This window comes from Amblyraja radiata, chromosome 3 (assembly GCF_010909765.2).
Source record: "Amblyraja radiata isolate CabotCenter1 chromosome 3, sAmbRad1.1.pri, whole genome shotgun sequence".
Taxonomy (NCBI): domain Eukaryota; kingdom Metazoa; phylum Chordata; class Chondrichthyes; order Rajiformes; family Rajidae; genus Amblyraja; species Amblyraja radiata.
Genome location: NC_045958.1, coordinates 65,224,188 through 65,238,863, shown reverse-complemented (window position 1 = coordinate 65,238,863; position 14,676 = coordinate 65,224,188). Strand labels below are relative to the sequence as shown.

The window sequence follows — 14,676 nt, the reverse complement described above, 5'->3', positions numbered from 1 at the left end:
ATTTAAAGCACACGGTATTGGGGGTTCAGTATTGATGTGGATAGAGAACTGGCTAGCAGAGAGGAAGCAAAGAAGAGGAGTAAACGGGTCCTTTTCAGAATGGCAGGCAGTGACTAGTGGGGTACCGCAAGGCTCAGTGCTGGGACCTCAGCTATTTACAATACATATTAATGATTTGGACGAGGGAATTGAATGCAACATCTCTTAGTTTGCGGTAGACACGAACCTGGGGGGGGGCAGTGTTAGCTGCGAGGAGGATGCTAGGGGGCTGCAAGGTGACTTGGATAGGATGGGTTAGTGGGAAAATGTATGGCAGTTGCAGTATAATGTGGATAAATGTGAGGTCATCCACTTTGGTGGCAAAAACAGGAAAGTAGACATATCTGAATGGTGGCCGATTAGGAAAAGGGGAGATGCAACGAGACCTGGGTGTCATGGTACACCAGTCATTGAAAGTAGGCATGCAGGTGCAGCAGGCAGTGAAGAAAGTGAATGGAATGTCAGCATTCATAGCACAAGGATTTGAGTTTAGGAGCAGGGAGGTTCTACTGCAGTTGTACAGGGTCTTGGTGAGACCACACCTGGAGTATTGCGTACAGTTCTGGTCTCCTAATCTGAGGAAAGACATTCTTGCCATAGAGGGAGTACAGAGAAGGTACACCAGACTGATTCCTGGGATGTCAGGACTTTCATATGAAGAAAGACTGGATAGACTCGGCTTGTGAGGCCAGTTCATTGGCTATATTTAAGAGGGATTCAGGTGTGGCCCTTGTGGCTAAAGGGATCAGGGGGTATGGAGAGAAGGCAGGTACAGGATACTGAGTTGGATGATCAGCCATGATCATATTGAATGGCGGTGCTGGCTCGAAGGGCCAAATGGCCTACTCCTGTGCCTATTTTCAATGTTTCTATGCCTCTTAAATGCAGGCTCAGTAGACTTTTTCTGTCCAATTGCTAATTGGGGATGGTTTCCGGTGGGCGGCGCGACTCACGTCGCAGCGGCCTCTGCAGTCCGTCTGTCTTTTTGTTATTTTTTGTCCCGTTTTAATGTAGTTTTTATTTTTTTTTGATGGGGTATGTGTGTGTGGGGGGGGGGGACTTTTAAAATCTTTCCCCTGCACGGAGAACCCGACCTTTTCCCTGTCGGGTCTCCGTTGTCGTTGGGGCTGCAACGTGGAGCGGCCTCCGTCAGGAACGACCTAGGGCTCCAGTCGCTGAGCTGTGGACCTACTCACCATCGTAGAGCTGGCCGAGTTCGGAGCGGGTGGAGCTGTGGTGGCGCGCTGCTGCGACCCGACCCCCGGGGATTCGGAGGCTTACCGCAGGTCCGGTGGACAGTGACACCGGGAGCCCGCGGGTCCCTGCTGGGAGACCGCTTTTCGGGGCTTCCGCAACGGCGACTTCACCCGCCCGAGTCGCGGGGTCGAGGAGTACCTGGAGCGGGGCCTTACATCACTGCCCGGCGCAGCTTCAACGGCTGCGGGACTTTGCTAGCGCCCGCCGGGGGCTCCAACAACAAGACCCGGAGCAGGGCCTTGCATCACCCGGCGCGGCGTTAATGGCCGCGGGACAATTGCCATCGCCCGCAGGGCACTTTGACTCTGACATCGGGAGGGGAATGGGGAGTGCAGGGGAGAGATAATTTTTTTTGCCTTCCATCACAGCGAGGAGGAGATGCGCTGTGATGGATGTTTGTGTAAATTGTGTTGTGCCTTGGGTCTTTTTTTCTTGTGTGTATGACTGCAGAAACAACATTTCATTTGAGCCTCTATGAGGTTCAAGTGACAAATAAATTGTATTGTGTATTGTGATATCAGTTACTCCAACTTTTTGAGTCTATCTTCGGTTAAACCCAGCATCTGCAGTTCCTTCCTACATTGTATTTCGTGTCTGGATTGTTTGCAAGAATGTCACTGTGCGTTTGCACTTCGCACATGTGACAATAAAACACCATTGAACTATACTATGTCTTCCAATATAAACACCTTCGTTGTTGCTGCGGTCTGCTTTGTTGAGGTTCGCTGAACATTCAGAAGAAACGTTTGCAGTTGCCAGGGGTGGAGGCGTGGTTTCCCCAAATGCATCGTGCAGAACAGCCAGCAGCGATTGCGATCCGTGGTCTCCGTGAACCAAGTCTGTCTTCTTGGCAGCTCGTTGTCAGCATGTGTTTGCACTCTAGGCGCTGACGTCAAACTAGCGCTGGCGCTGTGTAGTTTATTACCCGGGGAAGGAGGGCAGGAGTCAGTGTCGGCGCTGCATACTGTCTTTACACGACTGAGCTCCTTTCACCGTCCTCAGCTCCTTCACTCACCAACCCGGGACCCGCACGGTCATACAATCCCCTTGGGTTCGCTTTCTCTCCCTGAGCTTTCATATTAAAGGTTATTCGACGAGGTGATGCTTCTCCTGTCAGTGTGGCTCGTAGCTGGGACATTATTGCAGAGTTTGACTACTACAGCAATACGTGTAAGTTAATCGCATCTTTCAGGATCTTTGCGTTCTAGGGTATTTCATGAAGTGTTATATTTGGGTTTTCTGACACACTCGGTGCCTCTTTTGCAGAACTTTGGAACAGTTAACACGGCGGCTTAAATGTACAGACAGCGTTAAACGTGTTGAAGTGTTTCACGTACCAGTTTAGAAGTTGCATCGATTTTTGAGGAAACCGTAACAAGCTTTGAAGTGCTAATGTCGGTTAAAGTGGTTTATGTTGCAAACGTGTTTTAGCAACGGCCCACGCAATAGACTGTTGCATTTTGATACATGTATTTTGATTTTACTTTGGTTGTGGTTTGAGTTTTAAACGCAGAGGTAAAGATGTGATTAGTGGCGTTCCTCGCGGGTCCATGGCTTTTCATTGTATTTAGAAATGACGGATGAATTGCGGAAAATTAGTCGAGGAAAGTTAGACGGCGCAGGAAGCATTGTTGCTGGGGGTGGGGGTGCTAGCGGTTGCCGAAAGTTGCACAAGTACTGTGGTGGAGTTTCTATGTCTACACACCGCCCACTTACAGCTCATTGGTTGGTGTGGTGTTGTCAGTAAATACTCTCCGCTGTTAAAATCAGTGGGAAGAAGTGGTGTAGATAAGTTCAATGAAAGGGAATTCGGGGTCATTCACATTGGAACTTAGAAAGGCAAATCAGTGGGGTGTTATTTGGTTAAGCTATATATGTCAAATTTTGGATCTGTGAGTGCAGTTGAACTCTACTGTAAGTTTCGGGTATTACATGGAACTAATGGACAACAGCAAGAGGATTGGGACAGGAAAGTGGGTGATATGTTACAACGAAATAAAGATCTCTTTTGACCATATTTAGAAAATGTGTTCAGTTCTGGACACTGCACCAATGCAAAAGATATATTGTGTACAGATGAGCTGCAGACATGTCAAAGGATGCAGAACATAAAATGATAAAAATTAGGCATGGAAGACAAACTTATATTCTGATTTTAGTTTTTTTAAAGATGATTTGATTTAACCAGTTGATAGGTTAGGGAGATGGATACTAGCAACTGCGAAAGTCAAGAACAAGAGGACATAGAAAGTACACGCAGAGTGAAATCTGGAAACAGTTTGATAATATAGTTCACATTACAGAAAGTTGCTGAGCTAGAATTGCAATTAAGAAGTGGAACTATAATCTGGTGTGCTTCAAATGAAGGTGGAACACTGAGATTTTCCTTTTCCGAGTATGGTTCCACTCACATGTATTTAGTCAATAGACTTTACGCCCGGAAGTATTAGGGGCACCAGCTGCTAAGTACTAGGGTAAGGATCCAATCCATTTACTTGCAGCCACAATGTTGGTTCCGTGCATTGAGGAAAAATGGCTGAGGTCTTAATGTTAACAATCTAAAGTCTAGATTGTGAGGTAGTCAGTGTATAGTTTTGTAGCAAACAAATCAGACCAGCTGGTAGTGCCTTTGTCAGAGGGATAGTACTTTCCTTCCAATTAACCTCTTGAATCACAAACCTGCATATTGTTATTTGTGACTTGTGGTATATCGTGTGCCTTGTCTCTGTGTGTGGTTTGCATACACATAAGAAGTATGCAGAACAGTTATGTGGCAGTGAGAAATTAGTAAATGCATTTGTTAATCTTAGAAGGAAGCTTACTGTTGAAATGCTGCCAGCTGTCCCTTGTCCACACATCTTGTATGGTTAGTGTTTGTTATTGAACTGAACTGCAAATATTTGAAAGAAAGATGTTAAATCTTTGCAGGAGGAGGAAAATGCTGCAGTAAAATTATTTTGCTGGTGGCCATCTGGATCTTCTCGTGATGCTTGTGTTGCCGTTTGTTGTTTTCTTTTCTACATGAAATTGTCTGAAAAGCATTGCATTTGTGAGCTCCAAATCTTTAATGAGACATCACTATTAGCCCGCAATTAAAGTAGTGCTTGCTGTGTCTACCTTGTTGAAGTGCATGAGTTCCAGGCTCCCTGTGGTGTGTCTGCAAGGTTGGAGCAGGGTTGCCACCTTTACCCTTCTCCTCCCCATCCAATCATCCTTGATAGTGCGCTGGTACACAAAAATGCTGGAGAAACTCAGCGGGTGCAGCAGCATCTATGGAGCGAAGGAAATAGGCGATGTTTCGGGCCGATACCCTTCTTCAGACTTGATAGTGCGCTGTTGGGTTTCATGTAGGCCCATCAATCTGTCAGCGTGTCCAATAACCTTCAGTGAAGCAGTTGTTGGCAGGTGGGATTTTACAATGCCACTGTCCTTGACCATGTGTTCATTCATGACCATCTTGACCATGTGTGAGGCCATTCAACATTTTTAAGCATTGCTGCCATTTTATTTATTTTCAAGATGTGGGCATTGTAGATAATGACACATTAATTGGCCACCTCTCTCTGCTCCTTGGAGAGTGATGGTGAGCTACTATAGCATTTCCTGTTGATGATATTCGCAGGATAAGATTCGGCTGGAGAGAATAGTGCGCCGAGCTTCTAAGATCATCGGTTGCAGCAGACTTCCCTCAGTGACATCACTTTACTCAACAAGACTCACCAGAAAGGCCAAAAAAATCATAGCAGACCACTTTCACCCGGCACATTACCTCTTTAATCTCCTCCCATCAGGAAGGAGATATAGAAGCATTAAAAGTAAAACATCTCGCTTCAGAGACAGCACTTACCTCCAAGCCATCAGATATTTGAATTTGCACTAATCACTTTGCACTTTCTTTTGCACTTACGCTTAACATGACGCTGCTGGGTACTGTCCTTCCTGTATATATTGTCCTTCGTACGGTAATGTCTGTATTATTTATTGTGGTGTATGTGGTGGTTGTATTGTACTGTATTGTATCTGTCTGAGAGCGAACCAAGACACATTCCTATCAACTTGTTGACATGGCAATAAACTTCTTGAATCTTGAATATTCCCATTGTTGTTAGCCGGAGAGTTCCAGCATTTACACATTGTGCCATATAGTACCTAGTCAGGGTGCTGCATTACCTGATGATCTTTCCTTTTTTGGTGGTAGATATTGCAGATTTAGGAGGTGCCATTGGAGTAGATTTGGTGAGCAAATTTTATTGGCACATCCTCTTTGCATTAATATTGAACGTGACTTCTTCCCACTGCCACTTTGAATGCATCTGGTGAAAGGCTGGGTCCCTGAGCAGCGTCTGTCTGTCTGTCTGTCTGTGTCTGTCTGTCTGTCTGTCTGTCTGTCTGTCTGTCTGTCTCTCTCTCTGTCTCTCTGTCTGTCTCTCTGTCTGTCTGTCGTCTCTCTCTCTCTCTCGCATGTGTCAAGGTACAATGAGCCACATAAAAACTATTTGCCCGGTGTTTGTCCCATTCTGCCCTAATGCTGAGTCTCAACCTGATATGTGGAATCACAAATTTTGCATTCACAAATGCTGCATGACCTACTGAGTTTTTCCAGAAGTTTTCTTGTTCCAGATTCCATCATCTGCACTCTCTTCTTATTCCGGTTCCATTCTGCCAAGCTTTGTTCAAATCTGTGGAATAATTTCCACTCATTCTTAAATGAAAAGCAGGTATGACTTCAGTCAGACTAGCCAGCTTCAGTCAATGCAGTCACCTGTGGAATGGCATCTTGACTGTTTTGTGATAATCCGTTGCATTAAATGAACCTTGCGTATGTTTTGTAATGCATGAAGCACATGCATTAATTGCACGCCTTAATTTCAGCGCGCATTTTCCAGAATTATCCAATTTCCTCTCCACATGCACATTGGTTGACTTCACAGCAAAGGTTAATGTGAATGTTTAATGACATTAAAGCCGGTCTCTTTTAAAAATCAGATGCCTGATATTAATTTTGATGTTTTATTTCTGCAGGCTGAATCCAAAGTAACTGACAACAGAGGTGAGTGTGTTGCCATTTCACTACACCTTTTCTTGGATGATAAAGAATGCATGGATTAATAGAGGATCATTTCACTGCAATAATTGCAGAAGATACTAATTTAACAGGAGGGACAGGTGGGAAGGCACAGTGGTGCAGGAGCAGAGTTGCTGCCTTACAGCGCCAGTGACCTGGGTTCGATCCTGACTACGGGTGCTGTCAATATGGAGTTTATACATTCTCTCTGTGATCGTGCGCGATTTCTCCGGGTGCTCCGGTTTCCTCCCACATTTCAAAGACGTGATGGTTTGTAGGTTAATTGGATTCTGTACATTGTCCCTAGTGTGTAAGATAGAACTAGTCCCACTGATCACCAGTCAGCATGGATTCAGTGGGCCTAACCTAAACTAAACTGAGTAGTGACGGATAGGATGAAATGAATGATGGACAAGAAGGAGGGAGTGATGGATAGATGTTGTCAGTTAGTAAAGAGTAAATAAAAACAGAAAATACTGGAAATATTGAACAGGTCTGGCGGCAACTGAGGAGGAGAAACAGAACCAACAAGTCAGGTTGAAAACCCTTCCTTAAAACTGGGAAGAAGACGGAGAAGCTTGTAAGGCTGCAGGGAGGGTGGTGGACGGGATGTCTCTGATAGAATAAATCTGGATAAACTGTAAACCAGGTTATCTGATGAATGAGTCAATGGGAGCAGTTAGAGAGTGAAAGAATGTAGTAGTACAAAATGCAGAGCAGGAAGACGTGTGTGACATTAGGATGGGCATGTCCTCCACTTGCAGGGAGAAAGAAAAGCAGCAACTAGAGCTGCACAGTGGCGCAGCTGGTAGAGCTGTTGCTTCGGTGTCAGTAACCCGGGTTCAGTCTTCGCTTTGGGTGCAGTCTGTACATTCTCCCTGTGACCACATGCGTTTCCTCCAGGTGCTCCGGTTTCCTCCCACATGTACAGGTTAATTGGCTTCTAAATCGCCCCCAATGTGTAGGGAGAGGATGAGAAAGTAGAACTAATGTGAACTGTTCAGTGTACACACGTTGGGCCAAAAGTCCTGTTTTCATGCTATGTCTCTAAACTCACATAAAATCACCAACAGGGAAACAAAGTAAAGAGTGATGAATAGAGTGTTTGGAGAAGCAGAATGATTGGGCAGTTTGTTTAATGGATTGTTTTGTCTTGCAGAGTTTGTTAATTGTTGTTGTTTGGTTTTGTTTGCAGAGTTTTTGGAAAGATTTGCTTCTCTGGGTCAGGAGTACGGACTGGTGACTCCGCTCAGAACGGATGCCCGGGGCCGCTTCGTGTCTCACTTGGTGTCGGGCACTGCGGCTCGGAGGAAACGGCAGAGTGGCCCTGAGTCTTGGTCCGTGGATCCAGGGGAGGCACACGCCAAGCTTCACCCTCTCTTCTTCAATGTCACAGTCTTTGGTCAGAACTGGCAGCTGAGACTGAAGCCCAGCAACCGGCTGCTGGCCCCAGGAGCTGTGGTGGAATGGCAGGAGGATGAGCAGAACCATACAGAGCCTCTGAACAGGGACTGCATCTACACTGGGGGCATCAGTCATATTGCAGGAGCCACAGTGGCCATTAGCAACTGTGATGGACTGGTAAGGACTCGGTAACTTCACTATCAACGATACCCCTGGGCGGTGGGTGGGAGTGGGGGAATATGAGATGCTGAATGATGTCCCAAGTGATGTATACTCTGGTGTCTTGTGTCATTGACTACTGAGGGAGTGACTGATTGTCAGTTGTTGGGGGTCATCTTGAAGAGGTTTATTGGGGTCTTGGGTCTCGGGTGCAGTATAGGAGCATTGGATATAAAAATGGAGTTCGGTGAGTGTTGAGTCAAGGTGACTAGGAGTCGATTTTTAGAAAGGCACTGTGGGGAAGATTATTGGATGGTATCCTGATGTGACAGGGCTGTTGCCATAGTTTTGGAGTAGGAGTCTGGGGCAGAGGATGCTGCAGGAAATTGTTGTAGTGGAGTGCTGTAGTTTGGGGAAGATTCGAGAAAAGAAGCACTGAGAAGAATAACAAATTGTTGAGAATTAGTGGGATCTCAGTAAGATCTAATCACAGCAGGTGAGGTAGCATGGGAGGAGAAATGGGAGAGGGTCAGATCAAATGAACTGAGGTTAATTGTGATGAGGGGTCAGATTCTCAAGTAGCACGGCACTGTGGAGAGGAGCCAAGCAAGGAATAACAGAGACACTTCTTGAGGTATGAGTGTATCCACCTTATGCAATAGTAATTCAATCATGGGAGAAAGGTAAAAATTAGTCGCTTAAAGGATGAAATGGCAAGGATGCATCATTTAATTTTGGATTAGAGATATACAAAATCATGAGAGGCATAGATAAGGTTAATGGTTACAGTCTTTTTTTCCCAGAACTGGAGGGCATGGGTGAGAGAGGGAAGAATTTAAATGACCTGAGGGGCAATTTCTTCACACTGAGGAAATTGTAGAGGTGGGTTAAAATAGCAATGTCTAAAAGACCCTTGACAAGACAGGAATAGGATATGTTTAAAGCGATAGGGGACAGGCACAGGCAAATTGCAGTAGCTCGGGTATTAAACTGTGTTGTCACGGATGAGTTGCACTGAGTGACCTGTTTCCATGCTGCATGAATGTCAGTGACTGGAGATGTTATAGTCTAACAATGAGAGTTGAAGGTGAAGAAATAGTTTTTTAAATGATTTATAAGATAATGGGAACAATCTGCAGTGAGTTAACAGTTTGTATTTAAGAACGTACTTGTGGAGGAATGGCTAATACAAATGTGACTAACTTTGCAAAAGTTACTTTGCATAGCACTGGAGGTTGTGGGTGCAAAGAAACGGTATTGAGTTGTTATGACTGGCCTATTCAGCAGAAAGGGTTGGCACAGCAGTAGAGCAGTATAGTGCCATAGAACCCAGGTTCAATCACGACTGCGGGTGCTGTCTGTGCGGAGTTTGTACATTCTCCCTTAGACCACGTGGGTTTTCTCCAGCTGCTTCTGCTTCCTCCCCACACTCCAAAGGACTTACTGGTTGTAGGATAATTGGCTTTGGTAAAATTATAAATTGTCCCCAGTGTATAGGATGGTGTTCGTGAACAGGATGATCGCTAGTCGGTGTGATCTCGGTGGCCGAAGGGCCTGTTTCTGCGCTGTATCTTTAAAACAGGGTTTCCCAACCTTTTTCGGCCCGTTTACCCAGGCAACTTTAACCGCACATAACAATATTATTTCACTTATTTATGAAGAACTAATGATGAACAAACACCAGTATACCAGAACCAAACACAGTCAGTCAATGAAAAAAAAAAGTACAAATCCAGAATCAACAAATTCACCCCCTGGATCGGCGTAATTTACACTCTGGGAATGCTTGCTCTAAAGTCAAAAGGAACATAAAGGACATGTTCTGGGTGCCTTGGCCTCTGAAAATTCAATACCTGATTTTTCAGGGGGAATTTTGCATCCAATCAATGTTCTTTTATTCTGGCATAAAATTACCCCAAATTAAATTTAAATTAGCATCCAGTGTATTTTTCAACCCCGGTGAATTGGCAACCTGTATTCTTTGATCTCTGACTTTGCCACGCTAAGGAGTCGTGGAATCATATAGTAGAGAAAGCCATTTAGAATGGAGACGAGGAAACACTTTTTCTCACAGAGAGTGGTGAGTCTGTGAATTCTCTGCCTCAGAGGGCGGTGGAGGCAGGTTCTCTGGATGCTTTCAAGAGAGAGCTAGATTAGGACTTAAAACAGCGTAGTCAGGGGATATGGGGAGGAGAGGTAGGAATGGGGTACTGATTGGGATGATCAGCCATGATCACATTGAATGGCAGCGCTGGCTTCGAAGGGCCAAATCGCCCTACTCCGCACCTATTTTCTAAAATATGAGGTGCTGTTCCTCCAATTTGCGGTGGGCTCAGTGGCCATGGAGGAGGCCCAGGACCAGAAAGGTCGGATTCGGAATGGGAGGGGGAGTTTGAAGTGATGAGCCACTTGGGAGATCAGGTTGGTTATTGCGGACTGATTGGAGGTGTGTAAAGCGATCGCCAAGCCTGCGCTTGGTCTCACCGAGGTTTGATCATACGCTGAATAATCCAGTAATCCAACCAGATTTTTTGTTTGGAAGTGGAAAGAGATAATAGAAATTGCATTCATTGCAACGTGTAAAAAGAGATGAGATACTGTATTGTAATTTTGCTGCATGTCATTGTGGTATATATCATGTCTTGATTGGTGAATATGTTTAGTTTGCGACTTTATTTGAAGCAGAAATAATATGTGAATGCTTCATTGAGCATAATGGTAACTACGCACTTCGTTCGAGCACATAATCGCAACGCGTCATGCAAGCCGTCTTAAATGACCACCTAAATGTCATTTGGCAACCTAAAAAGCTGCTGAGGTTGCCCGGCTGGCAACAGGGAAAAAAAGTTAAGTGAGAGCCCTGAGAATGGCCTCTTTACTAGTTGGACTATCTACATACTATGTTGGACTATCCCTCTTGGATGCACAAAACAAATTCTGCCAGATGTAAGCATTAATGGAGCACCCCGGTCTCTCCCTCTTTTCCTCTCGCCTTTCAAGCAAGAGGTACCGAAGTCTGAAAACTCATACCTGCAGATTCAGGAACAGTTTTTTCCAGCTGTTATCAGACAACTGAACTGTCCTCTCATCTGCTTCGAGTGCGATTCTGATCTCCCAATCTACCTCGTGGAGACCTTTGTAACTATCTTTAATCGGACTTTATCTTGCACTATATGTTGTACCCTTTATCTTTTATCTGTGGATAAAATATTTTCACTGTACCTCAGTACACAGGACAATTATAACTAAAACAAAATAAGATACATATAAACTTAACAGATAGCACAGAAGCCTAGAAATTGCTTTACTGCATTTAGCACTTTTACAAAAGCATTTTTGCCACTGTCATGCTGTTTTTAAACTCCCACAATATCTGATTATGAGGTTTCCAGAGCAGTATCATAGTTTTCTTCCACTTTCCAAGTGGCGCCAACATGGCAGCCACTTATTAAGTGATATAAAGGATAAGTTCTCCTCCAGTTGCAGAGGAATGGTGTGGCCCTGATGAATCGATGCTGCAATGATTTAAAGGTAGTGTGAAGAGTATTCCCAGAGTCAGAAAGACTTGCACAGATCGACAAAGTAGACATAGCATTTTAGTTATGCAACAGAGCCAGGGACGAGGTATGAAAGCCGAAGAGGATGGGTATTGGTTGGCCTCTTGTTCAAAACAGACAGTAGGACAAGCCTACCGCACATACAGTAATTTTCACCCATCAGCCATCACATATAGCACATAATGCTCCGACATTTTCACCACCTCCAATGGGATCCCAATAGTCACATCTTCCCCACCCCTTTCTGCACAGACGGTTCCCCTCCGCAACTGCCTAGTTCACTCCATCCCTTCTCACCCAAAACCATCCCCTCCCAAGGTACTTCCCTTCAACCGCAGGAGAATGCAACATTTGTCCCTTATACCACATCCCTCGACTCTTTCCAGGAACATCGACAGCCCTTTCAGGGTGGGATGATGTTCACTTGCACCTCCTCCTAACTGTATCCATTATTCTCGGTGTGGACCTAAGCGCCAGACTGGGCGATTGTTTCGCTAAACACCTTCGCTCAGTCCACGTTGGCCAGCACGATCTCTACCGGTTGCCAAAACCTTTTAACTCCCTCCCATTCCCATACCGACCTTTCTGGCCTGGATCTCCTCCACTGTCAGAGTGAGGCCACACGCAAATTGTGAGGAACAGCACCTCATATTTTGTTTGGGCAGCTGACAACCCAACGGTACGTCCTGTTAATTTCACTGTTGGTATTGCTTCATTAACACCTTCCTCCACAGCCAACAATGGACCATTGTGGGCTCTTTGGCCATCAGTGCTGGCTTTGATTGTTCTGTATCTTTTCATACCTCTAGTTTCCCCCTCTCCTGGCTCTTGGTATGAAGAAGGGTCTCGACCTGAATCATCACCTATTCCTTTCTCCATAATGCTGCCTGACCTGCTGAGTTATCCTGAATTTTCTGTCTATCTTCCCTGGAAACTATAGTCAGTATGCCTTGCATCATGTTAGGGAAGTATTGGGGAATATTTTGAAGGACAGTATTGATCACTTGCAAAGGCAGTGATTGATGCGGAGTTTTGTGCAGAGGCGGATGTCTCACAAAGATTTTCTTAATGTAAGGCCAAGAAAGGAGCAGGTGCTGCACTGATAGTTTAAGTAGGTTGTATCAAGCGAGGAGCTGCGTACCTGACGCCCAGCAGTAAATAAAAGGAAGGCGAGATCTAGTGGAGATATTTTGATTGATTGAAGTGCTGCTGTTGACGTCAAAGTGTGAGCTTTAGTAACACCAGGTGTTGGTGACGAGGATGAGCAGCAAACAAGGTTAAGGCATGGAAAGATTTTTCCCATTCCTGTTCTAGCATTCCACTATTTGTAAAAACGGCAGTACTAGTGGTCAGTGAGTTGTATGCTCCCACTGTGAGATGTGGGAGTCCAGGGAGCATTTAAGTGTTCCTGATGATTCTGCCAGAAGGATTTTATCCACGACATCCCCTCTCAGATTGCATGGGTCGTATGGAGCGGCAGTTGGACTCACTAGGTATTATAGATAGTTGTTTCACGGAGGTAGGTGGTCACAACAAAGGTTCACAATTAGATGGGTGACCATCAGGAGGAGCTGACAGGTAGTGCAGATTTCTCCCATGGCTGATACCCTCTCAATCAAATATACCAGTTAGGACAATGTTGGGGGGATGGCCTCTCAGGAAAAGTGATAGTAGCAGCCAGTCAATGGCACCACGCTGGCTCTGTTCTACAGAAGGCTAGGCCAAATAGAGATAGGGGATAGTGATGATTATGATGATTTTTTTCATGTCTTGTTGTGTTTATGACTGTTGGCAGATCAATTTCCCTCCTGGGATAAATAAAGTTCTATCATATCGTATCGTTATTTTGGGGCAAGATAGGATTTTTTCTGTGGCCCCGAGTGAGACTTCTGAAGGTCTATCGCTTCTCAAATGTTTCAAAGGTCTTTTATTGTCAATATACCAATTAAGGTACAGTGATATGTGAATTACCACACAGCTATACGAAAAAAAAAGCAACAAGACACACAACTACATAAAGTTAACATAAACATCCACCACAGTGGATTCCCCACATTCCTCATTGTGATGGAAGGCAAAAAATCCTATCTTCTTCTTCTTATTCCCCCTTTATTGAAGAATGTCTGAGAGGCAGAGGAGATTCCAAGTGGTTTGGGTAAGCAGTAGAGGCCACGGTCCATATTACCAACAATAGGTAGGAAGAGAGCTGCCGTCCTGATTCGAGACGCATCCTTGATTATGCTGGTGGCTTTGCCAAGGCTGCATGAAGTGTAGATGGAGTCAATGGAAGGGAGGTTGTTTTGTGTAATGGACTGGGCTGCATCTACAATTCTCTCCGATTTATTGCAGTGTTGGATGGAGCTTGTTCTCAATTCTCCTACTCTAGGCAAAAGACTGCGAATTTACTTGATCTATTCCTCTCGGAATTTTGAAACACCTCTATAAATCATCACCCTCATTCTCCTTGCTCTCCAAAGAATAAAGTCCGAGCCAGCTCAACTCTCCTTATAGCTCAGGCCCTCTAGACCTAGCAACATCCTTATTAATCTTCTCTGCACCCTTTCCAACTTGACACCTTCTTTCCTATAACTTGGTTGCCAAAACAACGCAATACTCTAAATATAGCCTCAACCACATCTTATATAACTGAACATGACCTTCCAACTTCTATACTCAATAATCTGACTGATGAAGGCCAATGTGCTGAAATCCATCTTGAAAATCCCATCTCCTGTGATGCCACTTTCAAGGAATTATGTACCTGCACTCCTAGATCTCTCTGCTCTACAGGCTTTCCAGAGCCTACCATTCAAGGTGGGGTAGGCCTTGTTCTTGTTAGATGCTCAAAATGCAACACCTCACATTTCCCTGTATTAAACTCCATCAACTATTCATCACACATCTGACTAACCGATCAAAATTTTGCTGCATTTTTTGCAACCATCTTCTCTATAATAATTTTATGTCATCTGCAAACTTGCTAATCTTGCCTTGTACGTTCTCATCCAAATAATTATATAGATGACAAATAGCATGGGCCCAGCACTGAACCTTGAGGCACACCACTAGTCACAGGCCACAAGTCTGAAAATCCTTTCACCTATCACCTGCTTCCTTCCATGGAGCAAATTTTCTCCATTCAGCTATCTCTCCTAGGATCCCATGCGGATCAACCTTCCAGAGCAGCCTACCATG

The 14,676-nt window shown here is 44.8% G+C and overlaps 1 protein-coding gene across 1 annotated transcript in view; it reads left to right on the top strand.

Moving 5' to 3' along the window:
- Positions 1-2,139: 2,139 nt before the first annotated feature.
- Positions 2,140-14,676, top strand: part of adamts3 (ADAM metallopeptidase with thrombospondin type 1 motif 3) — a 268,172-nt gene continuing 255,635 nt past the window's right edge. The window contains exons 1-3 of the mRNA XM_033017939.1: positions 2,140-2,466; positions 6,319-6,346; positions 7,557-7,942. Of these exons, the coding sequence (XP_032873830.1) occupies positions 2,398-2,466; positions 6,319-6,346; positions 7,557-7,942 (483 nt within the window). The 5' untranslated portion in view covers positions 2,140-2,397. The remainder of the gene's footprint in view (positions 2,467-6,318; positions 6,347-7,556; positions 7,943-14,676) is intronic.